Source organism: Neolamprologus multifasciatus, chromosome 15 (genome assembly GCF_963576455.1).
Source record: "Neolamprologus multifasciatus chromosome 15, fNeoMul1.2, whole genome shotgun sequence".
Taxonomy (NCBI): domain Eukaryota; kingdom Metazoa; phylum Chordata; class Actinopteri; order Cichliformes; family Cichlidae; genus Neolamprologus; species Neolamprologus multifasciatus.
Genome location: NC_140453.1, coordinates 679,647 through 698,998, shown reverse-complemented (window position 1 = coordinate 698,998; position 19,352 = coordinate 679,647). Strand labels below are relative to the sequence as shown.

The following is a 19,352-nucleotide window of genomic DNA, read 5'->3' as shown; positions in this document are numbered from 1 at the left end:
TAGCTGATTTTGCACTCCACCCCCTTGTCCAAGAATAGGTTCTTCCTGGCTTCAAACAACTTTTGAGGTTAACAGAGTCCAAAATGAGCAGGTGAAATTATAATCACTACATTCATGTTTTCTCTGCAGTCTATGGACAAACCCAGTGGTTGGTGGAACTGTTGTGAAGCCTTAGGCTGAACTTTTTGGCCCTCAGCATCAAAAAGTGATTTTATAAAATTAACATCATGACTGAAGAAGATATGAGATTTTGATTGAGACCTAAAATTTCTTTGGAAAATGTTTGAGGATATTAATCAATGAGGTGACTCATCAAGTCCCATTTGTGGTTTCTGTGCTTCCACTTGCTGCAACAGCTCGTTGTGTCAGGGAGCAGCTGCTAGAGAAAGGGAGTCTCTTTGTCACGACCACCATAAGTTACATTTTCTGCTCATTAGTGATTTAAAACATGTGTGAGGGACCAAGCAGCTGAAGCAGAGAAGACACAGGAAGAAATGTCTTCATAATGGGCTTTAAAAAAATAAATAAATAAATAAATAATTTTAACCCCCAAATAAAGTTCAAAAGGACAGAGTTCAAAGTGTAATCAAAATGTAATCAAAATGTAATTAGTGGGCCCATAAAAGATGTCAAATAAATATAACTACAAAAGGTGAACACCAATACTAACTAAGCACAAAATGACAAAAGTAAACCTAAAACACCCCCGTTTCTGACATGCACATGGTTGAGTCCAGACAGGAAGCAGCCACACCCCAAACCAGGTAACTCAAAGAAAGAGAAACATAATTAATACAACAAAAACCGACACAATACTAATATGTGTGCGCTTTCATAATATCAGTGTTATCAGTGAAAACATTAAGTTAGTGAAATAACTGTAAACCAAACTAATGAGTGAATGACTGGTTTTACGTGTGTGTGGCTGATGCCATCATGTCTAAAACGATCTTAAATCTGGTGTCAATGCAACCAAGACTGCTTCACCGGAGAGCGGTATGAACTCCAGGTGTACATTAATGAAGCTCATCCCATGAAGCCTCGACACACAGTTTTATTTTGTCATCATTTGTGATTTTAGAGGATGTCAGCAGATGTCAGCTGGACTTGTATGCGCTGTGGTCTGCTGCTGCTTTGTGGCTGAAATGCTTCCAGCCTGCAGTAGGTGCATGATTTTATACAACCTGCAGTAATGAGACTGAACACACCTGGATTCAAAGGTTAGGAGGCGTGGTCCAGTCCTGCGGACAGCCTAAACTTGTTTCTCAGCCTCATCATTGCAGGAATGGTTTGAATCTGCTGGTAATCAGATAAAGTTGCCCAGCTGTCAGTCAGAGTGGTTTGTGTCTGTCTTTGTGACTCTCTGTGACCAATTCAGCATCCATGTTGAACGCTTTTCACCTTTGACGTTTTTCTGATGTCAGGGAACCTCTGACTTTTTGTTGGCTAATGGACACGATCCACACAGGCCCCGCCCACTGAGCCCAGCTGTACCTTTACCAACAAGGACCTCTTGTGTCTGCATTGTAATGCTTGTGCATGAGCTTGATTCACAGCAGCGTTGCTTCATAGGCTCTTCTGCTTCGTGAAGTAAAACCTAAAGCGTCACCTTGATGAAGCTCCTGGTGTAGCCTGTGCTGGCTCCTACTGTGAGAGCTTACTGTGACTCCAGCACACACAAAGCAGGAACAAGCTTATCAGACTGATGTTATTACACATTATGATTATTTCATTATGAGCTGAGCCACCTGCTGCTTCCATTTACTCGTCTGTATTTGGTTGAGAGGTGTGGATGACTTGCAGTAAGCCACTTAAACCAAACCCTTTTGCACCAGCAGGTGTCACTGTTTCCTTTGTCTCATCCGCGACAAATATTTACACTGACACAGCCCAACGTGACAGCAGAGGTCATTTCATGCCTTTGAGGATGCAGAGACCGTGTTCAGCCTGGTTGTGCTACTAAAATGAGTCACAGTCACAAGGAGGCTTATGTGAGGTAGAAGATATCTTTGATCTAAAAATAAGATGTCGAGTCTAAAGTGTGCTCCGAGCTTTTTTATTTTACTCCTTCAGCTAATTGCGAGTCCTCCCTCTGGCCTGTTCCTCCCTCCCCTCAGCTGTCAGCACCTCCCCATTAAATCAGCTCGAGCTGTGCTCGCACATGCAAACAGAAAGCTGGTTTTAAGCCTGTGTGCAGTGGAAACTGTCCACTGACAGAACACATCAGGCGGAGGTTTCCACGTTAAACAGCTCCAGCGTACAGTGTGATGAGGAGCAGGAGGGATGGGTGGGGTGTTATAGGAAGGTGAGCAAGAGGGAGAGATTGCAGTGTTTTCCCTCTGCGTAGCAGCGAGCAGCCCCACCCCTCTGGACTGCCTCTGCACGTCTCTGGTCCGCCATTGTAGCTGCACGGATACTCGTGTCATGTCCCTCACTTCGCTCCCGATCTGCTTCAACTCCCAGAGTCTGTTTTGCACAGTCGTGGCTGTAATATTCATTTATTTTCCTTTACATGTACGGACTGGTAATAATGGTAATAAAAATAGAAGCAGCATGAAAAATAATCTTTGTACTACTGCCACACAATAAAGTCACATCCACAGAAGAGCATTTTATTTTATTTAAAAGGTCATCTGTGTCTTATTTCAAAAATAACGTTGAAGTGGAATGATAGAGAAACACAGATAACTTAATTAAAACAATGTAGGAAAAATGCAGAGAAACTCGTTGCCTCTTTGTTATGATTCCAACCTTTAAGGAATATTCAATCATTTACTAAAAGTATTTGTACTACTTTATTTAAAAAACCCTGACAATCAGAAGAACCTATGATTAACCACTTGGTGACCGTGGGACAGAAAAACTGCTTTTTAACGGGAAGTAACCCTCAGAACAAGGTTCAGGGAGGGGCGGCCCTCTGCTGCAACCATTTGGGGGTGATGGAAGGAAGACAGGACAAAAGACACACTGTGGAAGAGAGCCAGAGATTAATTATATCTCATGATTAAACACATGGTGAGTGAAAAGAGGTGTGAGAAGGAGAAACACCCAGTGCATCATGGGAATCCCCCAGCAGCCTACACGTATTGCAGCATAACTAAGAGAGGATTGAGGGTCACCGGAATCGATCGGAAACGATTGAAAACGATAGTGTGGATGTGGAGCGTTTTTAGATGAAAACACTGTTTTCAAATTTATCCGGATTGGTGTAAACGTAGCCTCTGTCTGTGTGTAGCCCTGTGACAGAGTGGCGACCTGTCCAGGGCCAACCCCGCCTCTCGCCCTAAGACAGCTGGGATAGGCTCCAGATGCCCCCCTGTGACCCTAAAAGGGATGATCCAAGGAATGGGTGGATGGAAAAGTTCTTTCTTCCCACCTACCACCAACTGTTTGCTCTTTGGTAATCATCTGATTTTTAGGGCCTGTAGGGTCCTTAACTGACAGACAAAGCACCCAGAAGTGACTGTTATTGTGATTTGGTGATATATAAATAAAATGAAATTGATATTTGATGCCAAATTTGATACCATGATATTATGAAAAAACGATTTTTCAGTATGCTATAATATACAGTCTCTAATCCTGGTATCTGTGTATGTGAATAAGTTAACTGTGAAGAGACAGAAACAGGAATTCTACACATTTTACACACAGTTTTGGATGTAGCGCAAATTTTGTTTTTCGAAGACTTCAAAGGCTTTTATTTAGATCAGGGGTGTCAAACTCAAATACATAGTGGGCCAAAATTCAAAACTGGAACAAAGTCGCGGGCTAACGTTAATATTTATTGAAATATATTTATTCCTCCAGATATAAGAATGAATCTTTTCTTATGGCTCAAACACGTTTTGCTGAAAAACTGAATATGGAACAAGCAAAGCTTAATACTAAACAATATATATATATTAGCTGTATAATACCAGTAGGCCAGCTCTGATAGTAATTTGGTATGGCTTCGCGGGCCAAATGTAATTAGGCTGCGGGCCAAATTTGGCCCGCGGGCCAGAGTTTGACACCTATGATTTAGATAATCTTTTACATGTTTCTAGGACATAGTGAAGAATATATAGTAGGAAGATAACCATGTGTGTGTGTGTGAGCGTGTGTGTGTGTGTGTGTGTGTGTGTGTGTGTGAGCGTGTGTGTGTGTGTGTGTGTGTGTGTGTGTGTGTGTGAGCGTGTGTGTGTGTGTGTGTTACAGGACACTGTTATTTCTGCAGGGTGCTGACTCTGACAAAACCAAATCCTGTGTCAGTGACTGGGAGAGAGATGGGGCAGCTGTCTTCACACAGCTCGGCAGCAGGATAGGAGTAGTGATCAAAGAGAGGCTAGTGGAGAATATATTAAAATAAAGGGGGTGGGGGTGTCTTAGGGCAGGGAGGGGGTGGAGTTGAGTAGACTGGAGAGCGAGCGAGGTTGGGGTAGTGTGACAAATAAGGCCGTGAAGGAGTGGACGTGTGGAAAACGAGGCATGCTGCTTGTGCTCGGGGGATTGCCTGCAGCCAGATACAGTATGTGCACAAATCTCAGTGCAGACACAAGTTTTAATGACCAAAACTCAACTTCAGGACAGAAAACATTCACAGATAACAATGTGTTCTTATCTATACATGAAGAGTATGCTGTTCATAGGTGCAGATTGCAGTATTTGCTTAGGACACCTTGTCAGTGCACAGGTTGAAATGTACAGGTTGAAGTGCCTGAACTCAAAAATTAACACCTCGACTCAAAACCAACTGATAATAATTTTGTGAAACAGTTTTTCTGACTGTAGTTCTTGTGAGAGTAGGGAACAGCTGGAAGACAGCGGCTGCTGTAGGACAAAGATGCTTTAGTTTGTCAAGAGAGAGCCATGAAAACCATGAAACACTACAACGGGTGTATTTCTACTACTGTTTGGACTGGATCCTGATCCTGAGTTTTTCTCCTGGGGCGGATCCAGTCAAAGGTCGGTCCATTTTTAACTCAAATGCTAATAATGAGTGAGAAACGTCCACCTTGATTTACCTTGGAAGAGGCTGTAAAAGTTTGTGAAAGGGCTCCGATACAGGTCAGGGAGTCAGAGATCACTCCTGTGTACAGTGACGTCTGTACTGAGATGATGTTGGTAAGCGCTGCTGTTAGCTGCTGTTAGCTGCAGTTAGCCTCTGTTAGCCTCTGTTAGCCTCTGTTAGCCTCTGTTAGTCGCTGTTAGCCGTTGTTAGCCTCTGTTAGCTGCTGTTAGCCTCTGTTAGTGAAACTCCCTTTGAAATCGATGCAACTTTGTTGGACTGTTTAGTGAATAAACTCATATAATGTGTAATCAAACTGTCTATCAGAGGTAAAGCGAGATTTTTAGGACACTTGCACCTAACTAACATTAGCCTATAATCAGCTGTTGCTGTTGTTTAGCCAGCTTGTTGTCAGCTGTCTAGAGATGGATGGACTGTGTGTCTAATCTACTGACAGTTATCGTAGATTAGTCAAGCAGTATTGCAGATTGTGGCAATACTGGTAATAAATGAGCATGTTTATGAGGACATGAGGATGACACTTTATTGTCAGTGGTGTTGTCTCTGTTCTTCACACATAACATAGGTACAATCCTTCACATCTTAAGTCGGGAGGTGCAGGTATGAATTTATGGCCCTCTGGAGCACATACATACCTACAAGTTCTCTTCTCCTCCACTGGTGTCTAGCCACATACATTAGATGCCAGGAGTGGGAAGGGAGGTGTCCCTCCTGGGCACTATATTAAAATATAGTGGGGGCACATGTCAGCTTCCATAAACCTGCTCCTGCTAATCAATAATAAGTTTATGAGAATGCATTAGTTTGTTGGAATATGTATTTACACACTATTTTATTTGTTTATTGTTTATTCATAAGTACAGTATCCAGTATCTACTGACTGACTGCTGCATTTTGTTAACGTTACATTTATCATCATGAATCAGAAAACGAATGAATCGAGAGCAAGTTTATATGATGAGGCAGAGTGTGTTGTTACAGTGGCTCCAAAACCCAAACAGTCCGCCGTGTTCCCGTAACATCCTCCGGTCTTTGTCAAGGATGTTTTTATCCTGCTCAATAATGGATGAACCTGAGCCACAGAGAGGGAGAGAGATCCTCCTCTGGAGCAACGCTGCACCACTTGTTTTCACTAATGCTTCGGAGTACAAGCCTGGCCCTCCTCTGTGAAAAGCTGTGTACTTTGATCTAAAACTAAAGGAATTTATTTTGATAATCTCTTTCAAAGTATCAAAATAAACACCATTTTTCATCCTTCATTTCTTGGTGTTTTCCCCTCATTTGATCATGGACATAATTAGCTACATTTCAGTTCACAAATGCAAACCGAGGCTTTAAGTCCCGTCTTCTTTTAGAAGCCTACAGATTGACCCTACACTGATCAGGCATAACATCATGACTGCTGACAGTTGGTGACTTGATGCCTGTTAGTTGGTGGGATATATCAGGGGGGAAGTGAACATTTTGTCCTCAAAGTTTACGTGTTAGAAACAGGAATAATTGGCAAGCTTCAGGATTTGAGGGAGTTTGACAAGAGCTGAATTGTGATAGCGAGATGACCGGCTCAGAGGATCTCCAAAACAGGCAGTGTGATGCTTTGGTCAATGTTCTGCTGGGAAGCCTGGGGTCCTACTGATGTGGATGTTACTATGACACGTACCACCTACCTAAGCATTGTTGCAGACCATGTGCACCCTTTCATGGAAACAATATTGCCTTATGGATGTGGCCTCTTTCAGCAAAGCAAAAAGGGTTCAGGAAGGGTTTGAGGAGCAAACAATGAGCTTGAGGTGTTAAAAACAAGTCCGATCCATGGAGGCCCCAACTTGCAACTTACAGGACAAGACAATCGTTCACTAAACTCTTGGTACCAGACACCACAGCACACCTACAGGGGTCTGAAGGAATCGTTTTTTGTTTGTTAAGCCACTTAGAAATAATCTATGAATTATTCAAGTAAAACTACATCAATTTCCTTAAAATAATAATAATAATAATAATAATAATAATAATAATAATAATAATAATAATATGGGAAAACTGGATATTAGAGTTAATTTCCCTAAGAAACAGGAACAAATTCTTACACCTGAATTAGATTTTGCTTCAAGTCATCAGTGTATATGGAGGAAGTCAGGACTGAGGTACAGCAGTGAGTGCTGCAGCCATCTGTGAAACATGGTGGAGGCTCTGTGACGGTGCTCGTTGAAATCAATGAAAGTTTGAACAAACACTGTAATACCATCAGGAGCATCTGATCCAGACCAAAGGAGCATAAATGTTGCTGACCAGATGAAGCCACACATCAAAACACCATTTTAATGCACTTTATTTTTGTGACTTTTTCAAAGAGAATATTAACACACTGAAAACGCATTGATAACAGAACCTTTGGGAACAAATGAAAACTTCAAATCAGACAAGCTAACGTGTGTCTTCAGCAGCCGTACAGCAGGTTGATCCTCCTGATGTCCCAGGAGGACATGCCCTGCCTCTGGCCAATCTGGACGTTGGGGTTGGGGATGGGGGTGATGGTTTCCCTGCCATTGATGGAGAAGGCTGTTCTATCATAGTGCATTATGGAGGAGTAGTCGTAGGGAGTGTTGAGGTTGTTGGTGTCCTCCTTGTTGAAGTTGTAGGCCATCTGTCGGTTGATGTTCTCCCAGTTGATCCTGACGTAGTTGTCGCGGTCGCTCCTGGTCTGCTCGTGCTGGAAGCCCAGAGCGTGGTTGACCTCGTGCTGGACGACGCCAAAGTAGACGCAGCCCTGCCTGTTGAGAGACAGGACCTGCTTCCCTCCCTGTCTGCCCATAAGAGAGAAGCATCCGTTCTGGCTCTCGATGCTGATGTAGTCGTTGTGGTTCATACGGTCCACAAAGCGGACACAAGTCTGGCTGTGGAAGGACTGCAAGGCATTTCTGATCAGCTGCCTTTCCCCGCTGCTGTACTCGCTGCTGATGGTGAAGGGAATCGTCACCAGGCCGTTGATGTCTTTCTGCCACAGGCAGCTCTGGTAACTCTGGCATTTAATGGCATTTCTGCTCTTTGGAAGCAGGATGTCTCCTTCCAGCAGGAGCTCATTGCTGCCGTTGTTTGCGGTCAGAATCCTGGTGGTGATATCGACGGTGTGGTCTTCCTCCACCTGGCCCTCTCCTCCTCCTCTTTCCTCCATGAGAGGATGAGCCTGAGAGAGGCCGAGCAGCAGCAGCAGGCTGACAGAGGGACTCATCTTCAGAGTGGGTCTGGTAGCTGTGGAGCTTCTTTGCAGAGCTGCTGTGGAGAGACTCCTCGGAGCTTCGTGTCTGACACAGTTGAGTCGCGGGTCTTTATACTCTCCTCTACAGGTGTGTCTGCAGGAGGATTATGGGCTGGGGTCCACATCGCTGGGCCTGAATAAACCTGAGAAGGGAGGACTGCACAGACAAACCTACTCTTTCAACATGCTGTGTTATGTCAGGTGTGTGGACGGATCAACACAGTTTCTTTACTGGGTGGGACTCGTTTAACTACACATCAGAAACTTCTACAACTGAAAAGTCCTCAAATTCTCCATTTGCAACCACCTTTATTTTCACTGTTATTTTGGACAGTCAGATAATGCTCATCTAAAAGTAATCTGTTCTCTTTTCTTCATCTGCTGTGTTTTTCTTCTCATTGACACACTGATCCAAATCCATCAGTCTGACCATCATATGTATAAACAAATATTTATATTTTATTAGCAGCATAAGCAATTTAGTTTGTAGTGCTGCTGATAAATCATATTTGAGCAGGTTTTGGTGACATTCAGGCAAACAGTCAAAGTCAAGAGCAAAAGCATTTACAGAAATTCACGACACATTTATGGAATTTCAAAATATATCTGCTTTCATAAACGACCATCAGAAAAATCTGAAGTTGTTGAACCAGAAACCATCATTCGCTTTCTTGATATCTGAGCTACTCTGTGAGGGTTCGGTAAATAATAATGAGAGATGTTAAACAATGTGAGCTAAACTAGTCGGTGAGGTTGTCATTTGGGTGTCCTTTCAACTTCATGACTGACGTCTGGGCCAATAAAGGCCACATTAAATAATATAAAACTAAATAACATAAAAAACACGAAGAAACAAACAGAAGAATGAATTTTAAAGGAAGCCTTTATTCTCTTTTATTCTCTTTTATTCTCAGCTTCATATTTTTATTCTTGCGCTTTACTAAAGTCATTTGCATGATTCACAGTTCAAAATAATCCCTCTTTAGCTTTACTAGGCCATGCTCCTGTCTGAAATAAGCCCTTTTAGCTCCTCTGCCTTTACCTCCACCAATCCTTTAGCCAGCTTCTTCATCCCTGCTCATACAGCAGGTTTTCTGCACCTGGTAGACAAGTGTACGTTACACATACGCTGACCTTATTAACTGAAACCAGTAGCATATTTAGTATTGCTGTTTGCCGCTGTAACACTTTAAATAGGAAAGAAGTAAAGAATAGTAGAAGGCACAATTTAATTATAATAATATTGAAAAGACTTTGAATGAAAGGCTGAACAAAGTCAGTTTTCAGACATGAATACCAGGAGGAGCTGGAGGGACTGGACTGAGACAGAGTTCCTGTTTCTCATGTGAAGCATAAAGACACTGTGATACAGATTCACTATCATATACACTCAGCTTGGTTTAGTGCAGGCAGCTACATGGATGGAGACTGCATACAAAACACTCGCTCACTGGTGGTGACCAGAGATGGGCAGTAACGCGTAATCTGATTACTTTTTTCAAGTAACTTGACCAACACTGGTGGTGACTGCTGCTGCACCATCTTCATATGAACACAGCAAAGTCACACTAACTTTGTTCTCAGGAGGCAGCTGGTTAAAGACGAGCCACTGGTGGATCTGACTGTGATCGACACTCGTGTTCTCTCGTGCTTCTCTGTGGAGTGACTGATGGAAATGTGCAGGGCTGCAGTGAACGTGTGAAAAACCTGCAGAAACACAGGAGAGGCAGAGACACTCAGGTCCAACAGTTATTGGACACAGAGGCCATTTTTGTAGTTTTGCTTCTGTAACCGCAGCGGACTTTAAAACAATCAAGTTGTCATTGAAACACTGACTTTTACCTTTAATTCAATGGGTTCAACAAAAGGAAATGTAACCGATTGTTTAGGAATGAATCGGTTTTTATACATAGTACCTCATTTTCAGAGGTCCTATATTATTGAACTGCTGAGTGACGCACAGTTTAGTGTTCAGGCGAGGCCGGCTCCCTCGTTGTTTCAAATGAAACATGCATAATATCTCAAGCTGATTTAAAGTGTTGTTTTAGTGTTTTATAGCTTTCATATAATTTTTATTGATGCGGTCTGAAAAGATGTCAGCACAAGTGATGGAAGTTATCAGTGGGCTAAATAAGCTTTCAGAGCCAGAGCACAAAATGACAGAATTATTTCCATGGTTGAGAAAAACTCACAGCATCGAGTCAGCAACGCCCCCGAGGAGGCGGGCAAAGTCTGCAATCAAGAGACGTCTCCGTGAATGAACATACGGCAAATTTACAACAAGGTGCAAACCTCTAGTTACACTCGAGAACAAGAAGGTCGTTAGACTTGACCAGAAACAGGTAAAAGAAAACAAATGGGCGATAAAACTGGGATGAAGCGTTACCAGAATGATGGGAGGAAAGAACCACGGAGGAGGAGAAACTGCTGCATCATCTATCAGACGTGATGGAGCGATGCCATGGCTGCCAAGAACCAGCTATTTAATGTTTATTGATTATGTATTTGCTAATAGAAGGAGCAGGATGAGGAGTATACAGGCCTATACTCTCTGCTCTGACTCAGCCATGTGCTGCAAAACTGATTGAACGGTGCTTTGAAGAAAAAAGCTAAAGAGGTTGTCAAATAAAAAGCAACCCAAGAATTCCTCAAGGCAAAGAAATGGCCTAAACTTCATTGGTGCAAGAACAGGAGCCTCTGTAAAATAAGGAAGATTTCTTTAAAGTATTAAATGATCTTAGACATCATTGCACAATATATGAAGCAGTTTCTTGCACAAAGATGTCAAACGCAGCGAATATGATGCACACTAAAAGTCATATTTTGGAAGCAGGTTTTCCAGTTATTAAATACAAAAGTGAATGCCGAGAGAACGGCAAGCAAGCAGCAATAGAAGGTGATTGCTGTGAAGGTCTACCAGGACATCTTAAGGATAGAAACGCACAATTAGGTGATGTCCACGGACTCTGGCTTCTAGATTTAGGCTGTCAGTGAGTGTAAATGTTCGTCAAGTATTAAATACAGTCCTTATGATCCAAATTCTAGCTGGTCTATGTGATTTTGACTCTCTGAAAATGGGGGAATGTGTATAAAATTGGATGCAGCTGTTAAACAGTTAAGCCATTACTTTGTAAAACCTGACTGTGTCGGTGTGCAGAGCAAAACTACAAAATAAACTACGGACCTCGATGTAAAAACCACTCACGAAATCAAGCCAACCATATTCAGCAAACCAATATAATGCACTTTATTTTTTATATTTGACAAACTTATTTCACGCATAATTAACATGACTGAGGTCATTAACTTTCACTTCACAGAAACTGAAAACTAAATAAGCGTCAGTAACTTTTAAGTGATAATCGGAAAACAGTTTGCCATCAGTGAAAACTTCAAATCAGACAAGCTAACGTGTGTCTTCAGCAGCCGTACAGCAGGTTGATCCTCCTGATGTCCCAGGAGGACATGCCCTTCCTCTGGCCAATCTGGACGTTGGGGTTGGGGATGGGGGTGATGGTTTCCCTGCCATTGATGGAGAAGGCTGTTCTATCATAGTGCATTATGGAGGAGTAGTCGTAGGGAGTGTTGAGGTTGTTGGTGTCCTCCTTGTTGAAGTTGTAGGCCATCTGTCGGTCGATGTTCTCCCAGTTGATCCTGACGTAGTAGTCGCGGTCGCTCCTGGTCTGCTCGTGCTGGAAGCCCAGAGCGTGGTTGACCTCGTGCTGGACGACGCCAGTGTAGACGCAGCCCTGCCTGTTGAGAGACAGGACCTGCTTCCCTCCCTGTCTGCCCACAAGAGAGAAGCATCCGTTCTGGCTCTCGATGCTGATGTAGTCGTTGTGGTTCATACGGTCGACAAAGCGGACACAAGTCTGGCTGTGGAAGGACTGCAAGGCATTTCTGATCAGCTGCCTTTCCCCGCTGCTGTACTCGCTGCTGATGGTGAAGGGAATCGTCACCAGGCCGTTGATGTCTTTCTGCCACAGGCAGCTCTGGTAACTCTGGCATTTAATGGCATTTCTGCTCTTTGGAAGCAGGATGTCTCCTTCCAGCAGGAGCTCATTGCTGCCGTTGTTTGCGGTCAGAATCCTGGTGGTGATATCGACGGTGTGGTCTTCCTCCACCTGGCCCTCTCCTCCTCCTCTTTCCTCCATGAGAGGATGAGCCTGAGAGAGGCCGAGCAGCAGCAGCAGGCTGACAGAGGGACTCATCTTCAGAGTGGGTCTGGTAGCTGTGGAGCTTCTTTGCAGAGCTGCTGTGGAGAGACTCCTCGGAGCTTCGTGTCTGACACAGTTGAGTCGCGGGTCTTTATACTCTCCTCTACAGGTGTGTCTGCAGGAGGATTATGGGCTGGGGTCCACATCGCTGGGCCTGAATAAACCTGAGAAGGGAGGACTGCACAGACAAACCTACTCTTTCAACATGCTGTGTTATGTCAGGTCTGTGGACGGATCAACACAGTTTCTTTACTGGGTGGGACTCGTTTAACTACACATCAGAAACTTCTACAACTAAAAGTCCTCAAATTCTCCATTTGCAACCACCTTTATTTTCACTGTTATTTTGGACAGTCAGATAATGCTCATCTAAAAGTAATCTGTTCTCTTTTCTTCATCTGCTGTGTTTTTCTTCTCATTGACACAGTTAAAATAGTTTGAATTTGCTGTTCATACCATAAATCATCCCTGTAAAGCCTGAACCTTGAAACAATCCCAGAAAGAAATAGTTTTGAAAAGGGAGAGTTTATTGACATCGTCATATATATGTGTATGTAATATATGTTCTATAAAAATGACTGAGTCCAGCTATTTTTATGGAACATGCACACATTAGACTCACACTACAGACAAAGTGCGAAACTGAAATACAACAAAATGTTCAATCAAACAATCAAACAATCAAATGGCTGAAAGTACAACTCACTAACAAATCTTGATGATAACTTTACTCGAGGGAGATTAGTCCAGTTCGCGTCTATTTATTTTGGCTTCCTGTCAAATATTTTTTCCGTGTTTTATCTCTCACACTGTGCTTTGCATGAAGAAAAGTCAAATCATTAAATGAGCTTTAAACTTTCATATTTTTGATTTTACTAGAATGAACATTTGAAGCATTTGACTTAAAACGAAACAAATGTGAATAAAATGCTTTTTGTGTACCGTAGTAAGTAATTATGGATCATTACAAAGGTTTAGTTTTTTTCTGTTAAACTTGGCTGAAATGCATCATTATTGTAATAATTTAAACAATTTTCTCTTGTTTTCAGAGAAGCTCAGGTTTACCTTTTTTCTTCAGTCGTTGAGTCTTTCTGTTCTTCCCTCCACGATTTGTCTTCATTAGGAATCAGGAGCTCACATTCATGTGTCCCAAAGAGAAAGCGTCTTCTGACAGTCATTGATGTACATTACAAACTTTCCACGACACCATCAGGCCACATTTAGTCCAAATCGTGACATTCTTCTGGTCTATATGGACAAAGATATGTCCGACTACAGTACCACAGTTTAATTCAGTAATAGCACATCTGGCTCAAATGAGAAGCTTGATGCACACAATTTGACCAGTTACTAGGGTTGCCAACTCCCTGAGAAATAAATAAGGGACACCTCGTGGCCAGGGCCGGGCGACCCAGTTGTCTTCACCCTTCCCAGTGTGGTGAATTTTTTAGCTCTTTTTTTGTGTGTGAAATTATTTTTTTAACCATTTGACTTGAATTTGATTTAAGTAGATGTGTATTCTTTGTGATATCAACACATGGGAAACAAAAATCATTTAGCCATTTATTTTTAGCTCAAAATGACAACATTAACACAATAAAACACGTCTTTCTTAAACAGAAGCCTGTCATGCTTAACTTTTGAGAATAAAAGTAAATCTTTCTTTAAAAGAACTCTGTCCTGCTTAACTTAAAATTATATAAATTAATAGAAAACAATAGAAAGAAAAATATTATTGTAACAGTGCACATTTAGTGCATTTAGTGCAATTGGCTTCAGTAGAGGCATTTTTTCAGCTTTTGCTCCTGTTTGTAAACCCACTTGTTCCCATGATTACGCATCATAACTCATCATCATTATTCATCTATGTATTACTTTTATGTATTACTCATCTATTTGTTGTAATCATCTATCCTTGCAGTTGTTTATTACACAAAATAAATTATATTATCACACTTCTGGCCACATAGCGCTGATATTCACTGCACATGCCCATTTTAACCTTAACCAGAGGGTTTAAAAACAAACAAACCAGTGTTTACATACCATATCTGCTTCTGCCGTGGCCTGGTGGACAAAAATTGGTTAAGGGTTCCCCGAGCTTTCACGCCCCTCATGTTCTTCATGTGCCCACCATTAGAAGCACGCCTATGGAAAAAGTGCGTCGGCACACAGTGCAGTGCGCTTTATAGGTGTTATTGTGCACTTTTCCAGCCAGGTGTTTTCCTTTTCCCATTCTTCCCTGCACTTTTGCAGCCTTTTTTTCTTTCTCTGAGAGGAACAAACATTGCTGGTCTAATGCCGGGCTCACACTGTGCGATTTTGGGCCCATTTTGAGCCGATTTTTGAGTCGTGCGACCAATTTGGTGATCGGCCCGATTTTGGCCTTCATCGTGCATCGTGTAGTATACGTGGGGTAACGAGAAGCGATTAACACCTCACGACCAGCTCCCGATCATCAATCGCTCGTGAGGGTGTCACTGCAGCCGCTCACACTGCTCACGCGCAAACACGTAAACGTCGGTGAAAAAGACGGAGCAGCACGGCTGTGCAGCGTGTGATCTGGACACAAGCGACGGAGGCACAACTTGTAGAACTTTGGAAAGCTCATCCGAGCCTTTTCGATGTGGCATCACCAAATTATCACGACCACAACAACCGTGAAAATAGTTGGATTTACATCGCTGCTCAATCACAGCTGATCATGTTTTTCATTAGCAATTTAGCAAAGTCGATGGTGGTGCGTGTCTGTGTGAGTGAAAGACAGAGAGGGAGAGCGAGCGACAGATTTTCTGTTATAACCAGGGGCGATTTTAGCCCATTTTTGGGGGTGCTTCAGCACCCCCAAAATGAATCAAAGCACCCCCAAAGATTTCTTACTTTTTTGACAATATTTGCTGTTTGTGTGACACACTACTAAAAATATAAAAAGCATACAGTACTGTACTTGTTTGAGACGTAACATTTTAACAACAAAAGTATAGATACCCCCCCCCCCCCTCCCAAAATGGTTTGTTCCAACTCTCCCCTGCTCTGGCTCTAGCGCTCTTGCTGCCAGAGCGATGGTGGCTGAGACACAGCAGAGCGGAGGTGTGAGTGCCTGGCTTAAAACAGGACATATTAGCTGCATTTAACCTTCAGTTACTCTTTATATAGTTGGTAGGAGTCAGACCATGTTTCGTTTTAACTGAAAAACATTACACCAGGTAACCTGCAGTGTTGAAAACGTGTTTTCTGACAATGTTTGCTACCCTACAATCCGTCCTGCTTTGTAGTAAATTCAGCGACATTTCACCGTCCTGTTCCTCCCATTGAAATGTATACAGCCTATTTAAAAATCTAAAACTTTAAATTTTCCGTAGCCTAAAGTTGTTACCACTGTCCTGTTTTAAATGGATACTAACTAGCTAACTGACTGAATGCCCATTAACCTTATAACTCCTGGTGTGTGTGTGTGTGTGTGTGTTTGTTTGTGTACAGAGAGACAGCCAGGTTCATAATGAATATGAGGAAGTTTTTTAAAAAAAAAGGAGCCACATTCAGGTAAAAGTGTAAAATTAAATGATCCATCAATGAAGAATAATGTTGGATCAGTGTTTCAATATTTATATCCTTTATTAGATGTTCATGTGGTTTGGTTATTTGCCTTTTGGTTGAAAGTACACTGAGAGAAGACTTTTTATTAGTGATGTTAATAGTATTTTTTTTATATTAATTTAATTTTCATCTAATTTAATACAATCTATTTGTGTATGATTGTCAGTCCAAAGAGGGAGAGAGGAAAGAGGGGAATGTGAGGAGAAAGGGCAAGGTCAGGAAGAACCAGGTAAGAAAACAGACAGGGAACAGTGACAGGCACAACACAAACTCACACAATCAGGAAGTTGTGTCCTCCCTATATTAAAGCTGCTATACAGAATCTGCAAAACAAACTGGGTTGAAACATTTTGACCCTCTTTAACAACATTCCAACATCACATTATCATTGATCGGGGAGATTAAAATTAATGATATATTTTTATGTGGTTCAGCCACAACTCTACTAAACCTCAGCCAGTAATAGGTCGGCCAACTTTTGGACAGTCCAGTTGTCTGTATGACTGCCGCAGTACGTACATCACATTTGCACACTATCAGAAAGAGCCAAACAGCCCTGGTGGAGTGAGGAGCTGTAAAGAGAAGCAGATGCTCTGTTTATATTCTAAAAATGTTTTAAGCTTGTTTCAAAGATTCTGTACTGCAGCTTTAAATGTTTTCCAAAAGCACACAGACACTTATCAGTGTTTCTCAAACTTTTTACAGTGTGTACCACCTGAGAAAATGTCAAGCTCTCCTAAGGACCACTATGAAAGCATGAAACTCATAAATCTTACAACACAAAATTAGTATTATTAAATTAGTAAAATTAGTATCTGCATACATTGTACACATTGTATACATTCTACCACAGGCAAAGTTGCCTCCATTTTTATAGTTTTTATTAATATTATGTAATAATTTATTTGTAACAATTTATTCTGTTTCGGGAGTGTTTTTTATGTATCTATTTTATATTATACATACACATTAAAAGTGAATCTCTGTCCAAAAAATGCACTCAGTTTACTTCTTACTCACTATGAGCATCATTCATTATTCTCCCGCAGTAATTCAAGTTAGGATATGTATTTTTTTTATTCCAATCCATTCTTCTTTTGCAGCATTTAAATAACCTTGATCAGATTTGATGGTTTTGTTACAGACTTTTCAAAAAAGTGTTTTGCTATTCTTTCACAAATGTGGGGATTAAATTGTGTTAAAATGTACAAAACAGTGATGTCATGTTTTGTGACGAGGACCCAGGCACAGAGAGACTTGATGAATTTAAGAATCTTATGATTTAATAAAGAAATTTGCAGACTTACACAGAGATGGTCAAATTATGATGACTGATAATGGAGATGAATACAAAAGACGATGAGGACAGGGAGGAACAGGGGTTTAAATGCACCAAAGTGACAGTCAGAGAGAACTCGGGACAACATTTAAGGATGCAGGGACTGACAGAGACAGGTTTATCTTGCCTGGCTGGGCAGCTCTCTGGGTGCTCAGCACCCCCAAAGCTCTGATTCTAGAATCGCCCCTGGTTATAACCTTCATTTTATGGAGGCACAGTGTGACTCAGGTCGCATCAGAGCATCGGGCGGTATAGTGTGAGACCTGCATCGTGACCTACGAACTTATAACCCCTGCGAGCCAATCGTGCAGTTTGAAAATCGCACAGTGTTTGCCCAGCTTCAGGTGTACTGTCGTCTGAGACTTGCACCGCAGTGTCGGCGTTTGTTTCCCTCTTGGCCATGCTTTTTGTTGTGGTCATCTGTTGTCTTCCGGTATTTTCTCCGCAAGCGACCTTTCCTCAACCAATGAGATGAGCGGTAATCTGAATCGTCATACTCGAATTGTCATAAGTGTGCTGTCAGCTCATTGGTCACAAAGCAGGGGCGGGGCTGGGAATTATGTTTTCAAACAAAGCGTTAATTACATTAAAACTTATAGACTACTTTTGATTCTCACTGTATTACGGGACAAAGTGCGTCCCTTTTCAGCTCAATACGGGACATGTACTTTTGTTTCTAAATACGGGACGATTCCGTTTTTTAAGGGACGGTTGGCAACCCTACCAGTTACGCTCACCTAGCATTCGGTTAGCATTTACTGAGAAGTTGGCTAATCCCATTAAAACCATCACCAGTAAACCAACATGGGTAATCTAAACGTGGCTAACAGCAAACCTGACAATATATTTGTAATATTGGAAAAATTAATAAAGAAAACATTATAAACATACACTTTAGGCTGTATAAAGCATGGCTGAGGATTGCTTATCATCCTTGACTGGCTGCCACTTTGAAACCTCAGGATATCGCTGCCATAAATGTTTTTGTACCCATGTTTGAAATGCTTCGTTTGAGCTATAATAAGACTTAAATGAGTGCGTTAGCAAGAAATCCCTCCTTATATTTTTGAGTCAAGGTAGAAACACTTGGCTTAAATATGTTAATTTCTGAGGTAAAGATTGGCATTTTGAAATGGGAACAGTGGAGAACAGTTTGGACTCGGGTAGAACTCCTGCAGTTTGTGCCACTTTCATTTTTAGCCCCCAGAGTTTTCTGCTTGGTCTGTTCACTAAACATAAAGCTACAGCTAGTAGCTAGCTAGCCCATCATAGCAACTGTAAAACAGTACTTGATCCCTTACAAAACAATTTTTTGATTGATATTCTTTGTTTCTTCTGTAGATTCAACAAAAAACACAGCTAAGCTTGTTGTTTTTGCACTGAGGTAAGCTAACGCTGTACATGAAGTTTAGCTAATATTAGCATGTAACTTGCTTATATGGAAATTTTGGCAGTTTTAAGCAAAATATATCAGAAAATGACAAACACTGTGAAACAAGTGTGAATCTTCCTTTTTTAATGTGACAATTGTGTTTTTCCTGAGGAGAAGTTTGTGAAAGGAAAAAAGGATAGCATAAGGGATTTTCTTTATTATGAAACAATAAAACTTTTTAAAGTTAAATTTAGGTCGTTAAAAAGGGAGAAACGTTTTAGCAGTTTTGGTTAGCTGACATTAGTCTCAGCTGACATTTCTGAATGTTTTGGCTCTTCAGGAATCACTTCTTGCCTTTCAGTCTGGTTCCTCTCATATATTAAACTTGTGCCAAAGCTAAACACCACAAAGATGAATATCAAATGCTCTATCGTGTTGACTGTCAGTGTATCCCTGGACTGCTGGCTTCTTGTTTAGAGAAAACAGGGCCATCGGGTGGACTGTCTGCCACGTAAGATGTAATCTAATGTGAGCGGTAGTTTGGGTAAACGCTACGCTGG

General features: G+C 41.7%; 2 protein-coding genes across 2 annotated transcripts; both read right to left on the bottom strand.

Moving 5' to 3' along the window:
* Positions 1-4,372: 4,372 nt before the first annotated feature.
* LOC146501235 (high choriolytic enzyme 1-like) lies at positions 4,373-9,163 on the bottom strand. The gene has a single exon (XM_085132058.1). The coding sequence runs from the start codon at positions 8,238-8,240 to the stop codon at positions 7,449-7,451; it is 792 nt and encodes a 263-aa protein (XP_084988184.1). The 5' UTR covers positions 8,241-9,163; the 3' UTR covers positions 4,373-7,448.
* Positions 9,164-19,285, bottom strand: LOC146501234 (high choriolytic enzyme 1-like). The gene has a single exon (XM_085132057.1). It carries the CDS (start codon positions 12,476-12,478, stop codon positions 11,687-11,689), a length of 792 nt encoding a protein of 263 aa, XP_084988183.1. The 5' UTR covers positions 12,479-19,285; the 3' UTR covers positions 9,164-11,686.
* Between the last annotated feature and the right edge of the window lie 67 nt (positions 19,286-19,352).

What these genes read in the sequence shown, in the direction of transcription:
- LOC146501235 (XM_085132058.1), bottom strand. Translation starts at nt 8,240, where the DNA reads ATGAGTCCCTCTGTCAGCCTGCTGCTGCTGCTCGGCCTCTCTCAGGCT.
- LOC146501234 (XM_085132057.1), bottom strand. Translation starts at nt 12,478, where the DNA reads ATGAGTCCCTCTGTCAGCCTGCTGCTGCTGCTCGGCCTCTCTCAGGCT.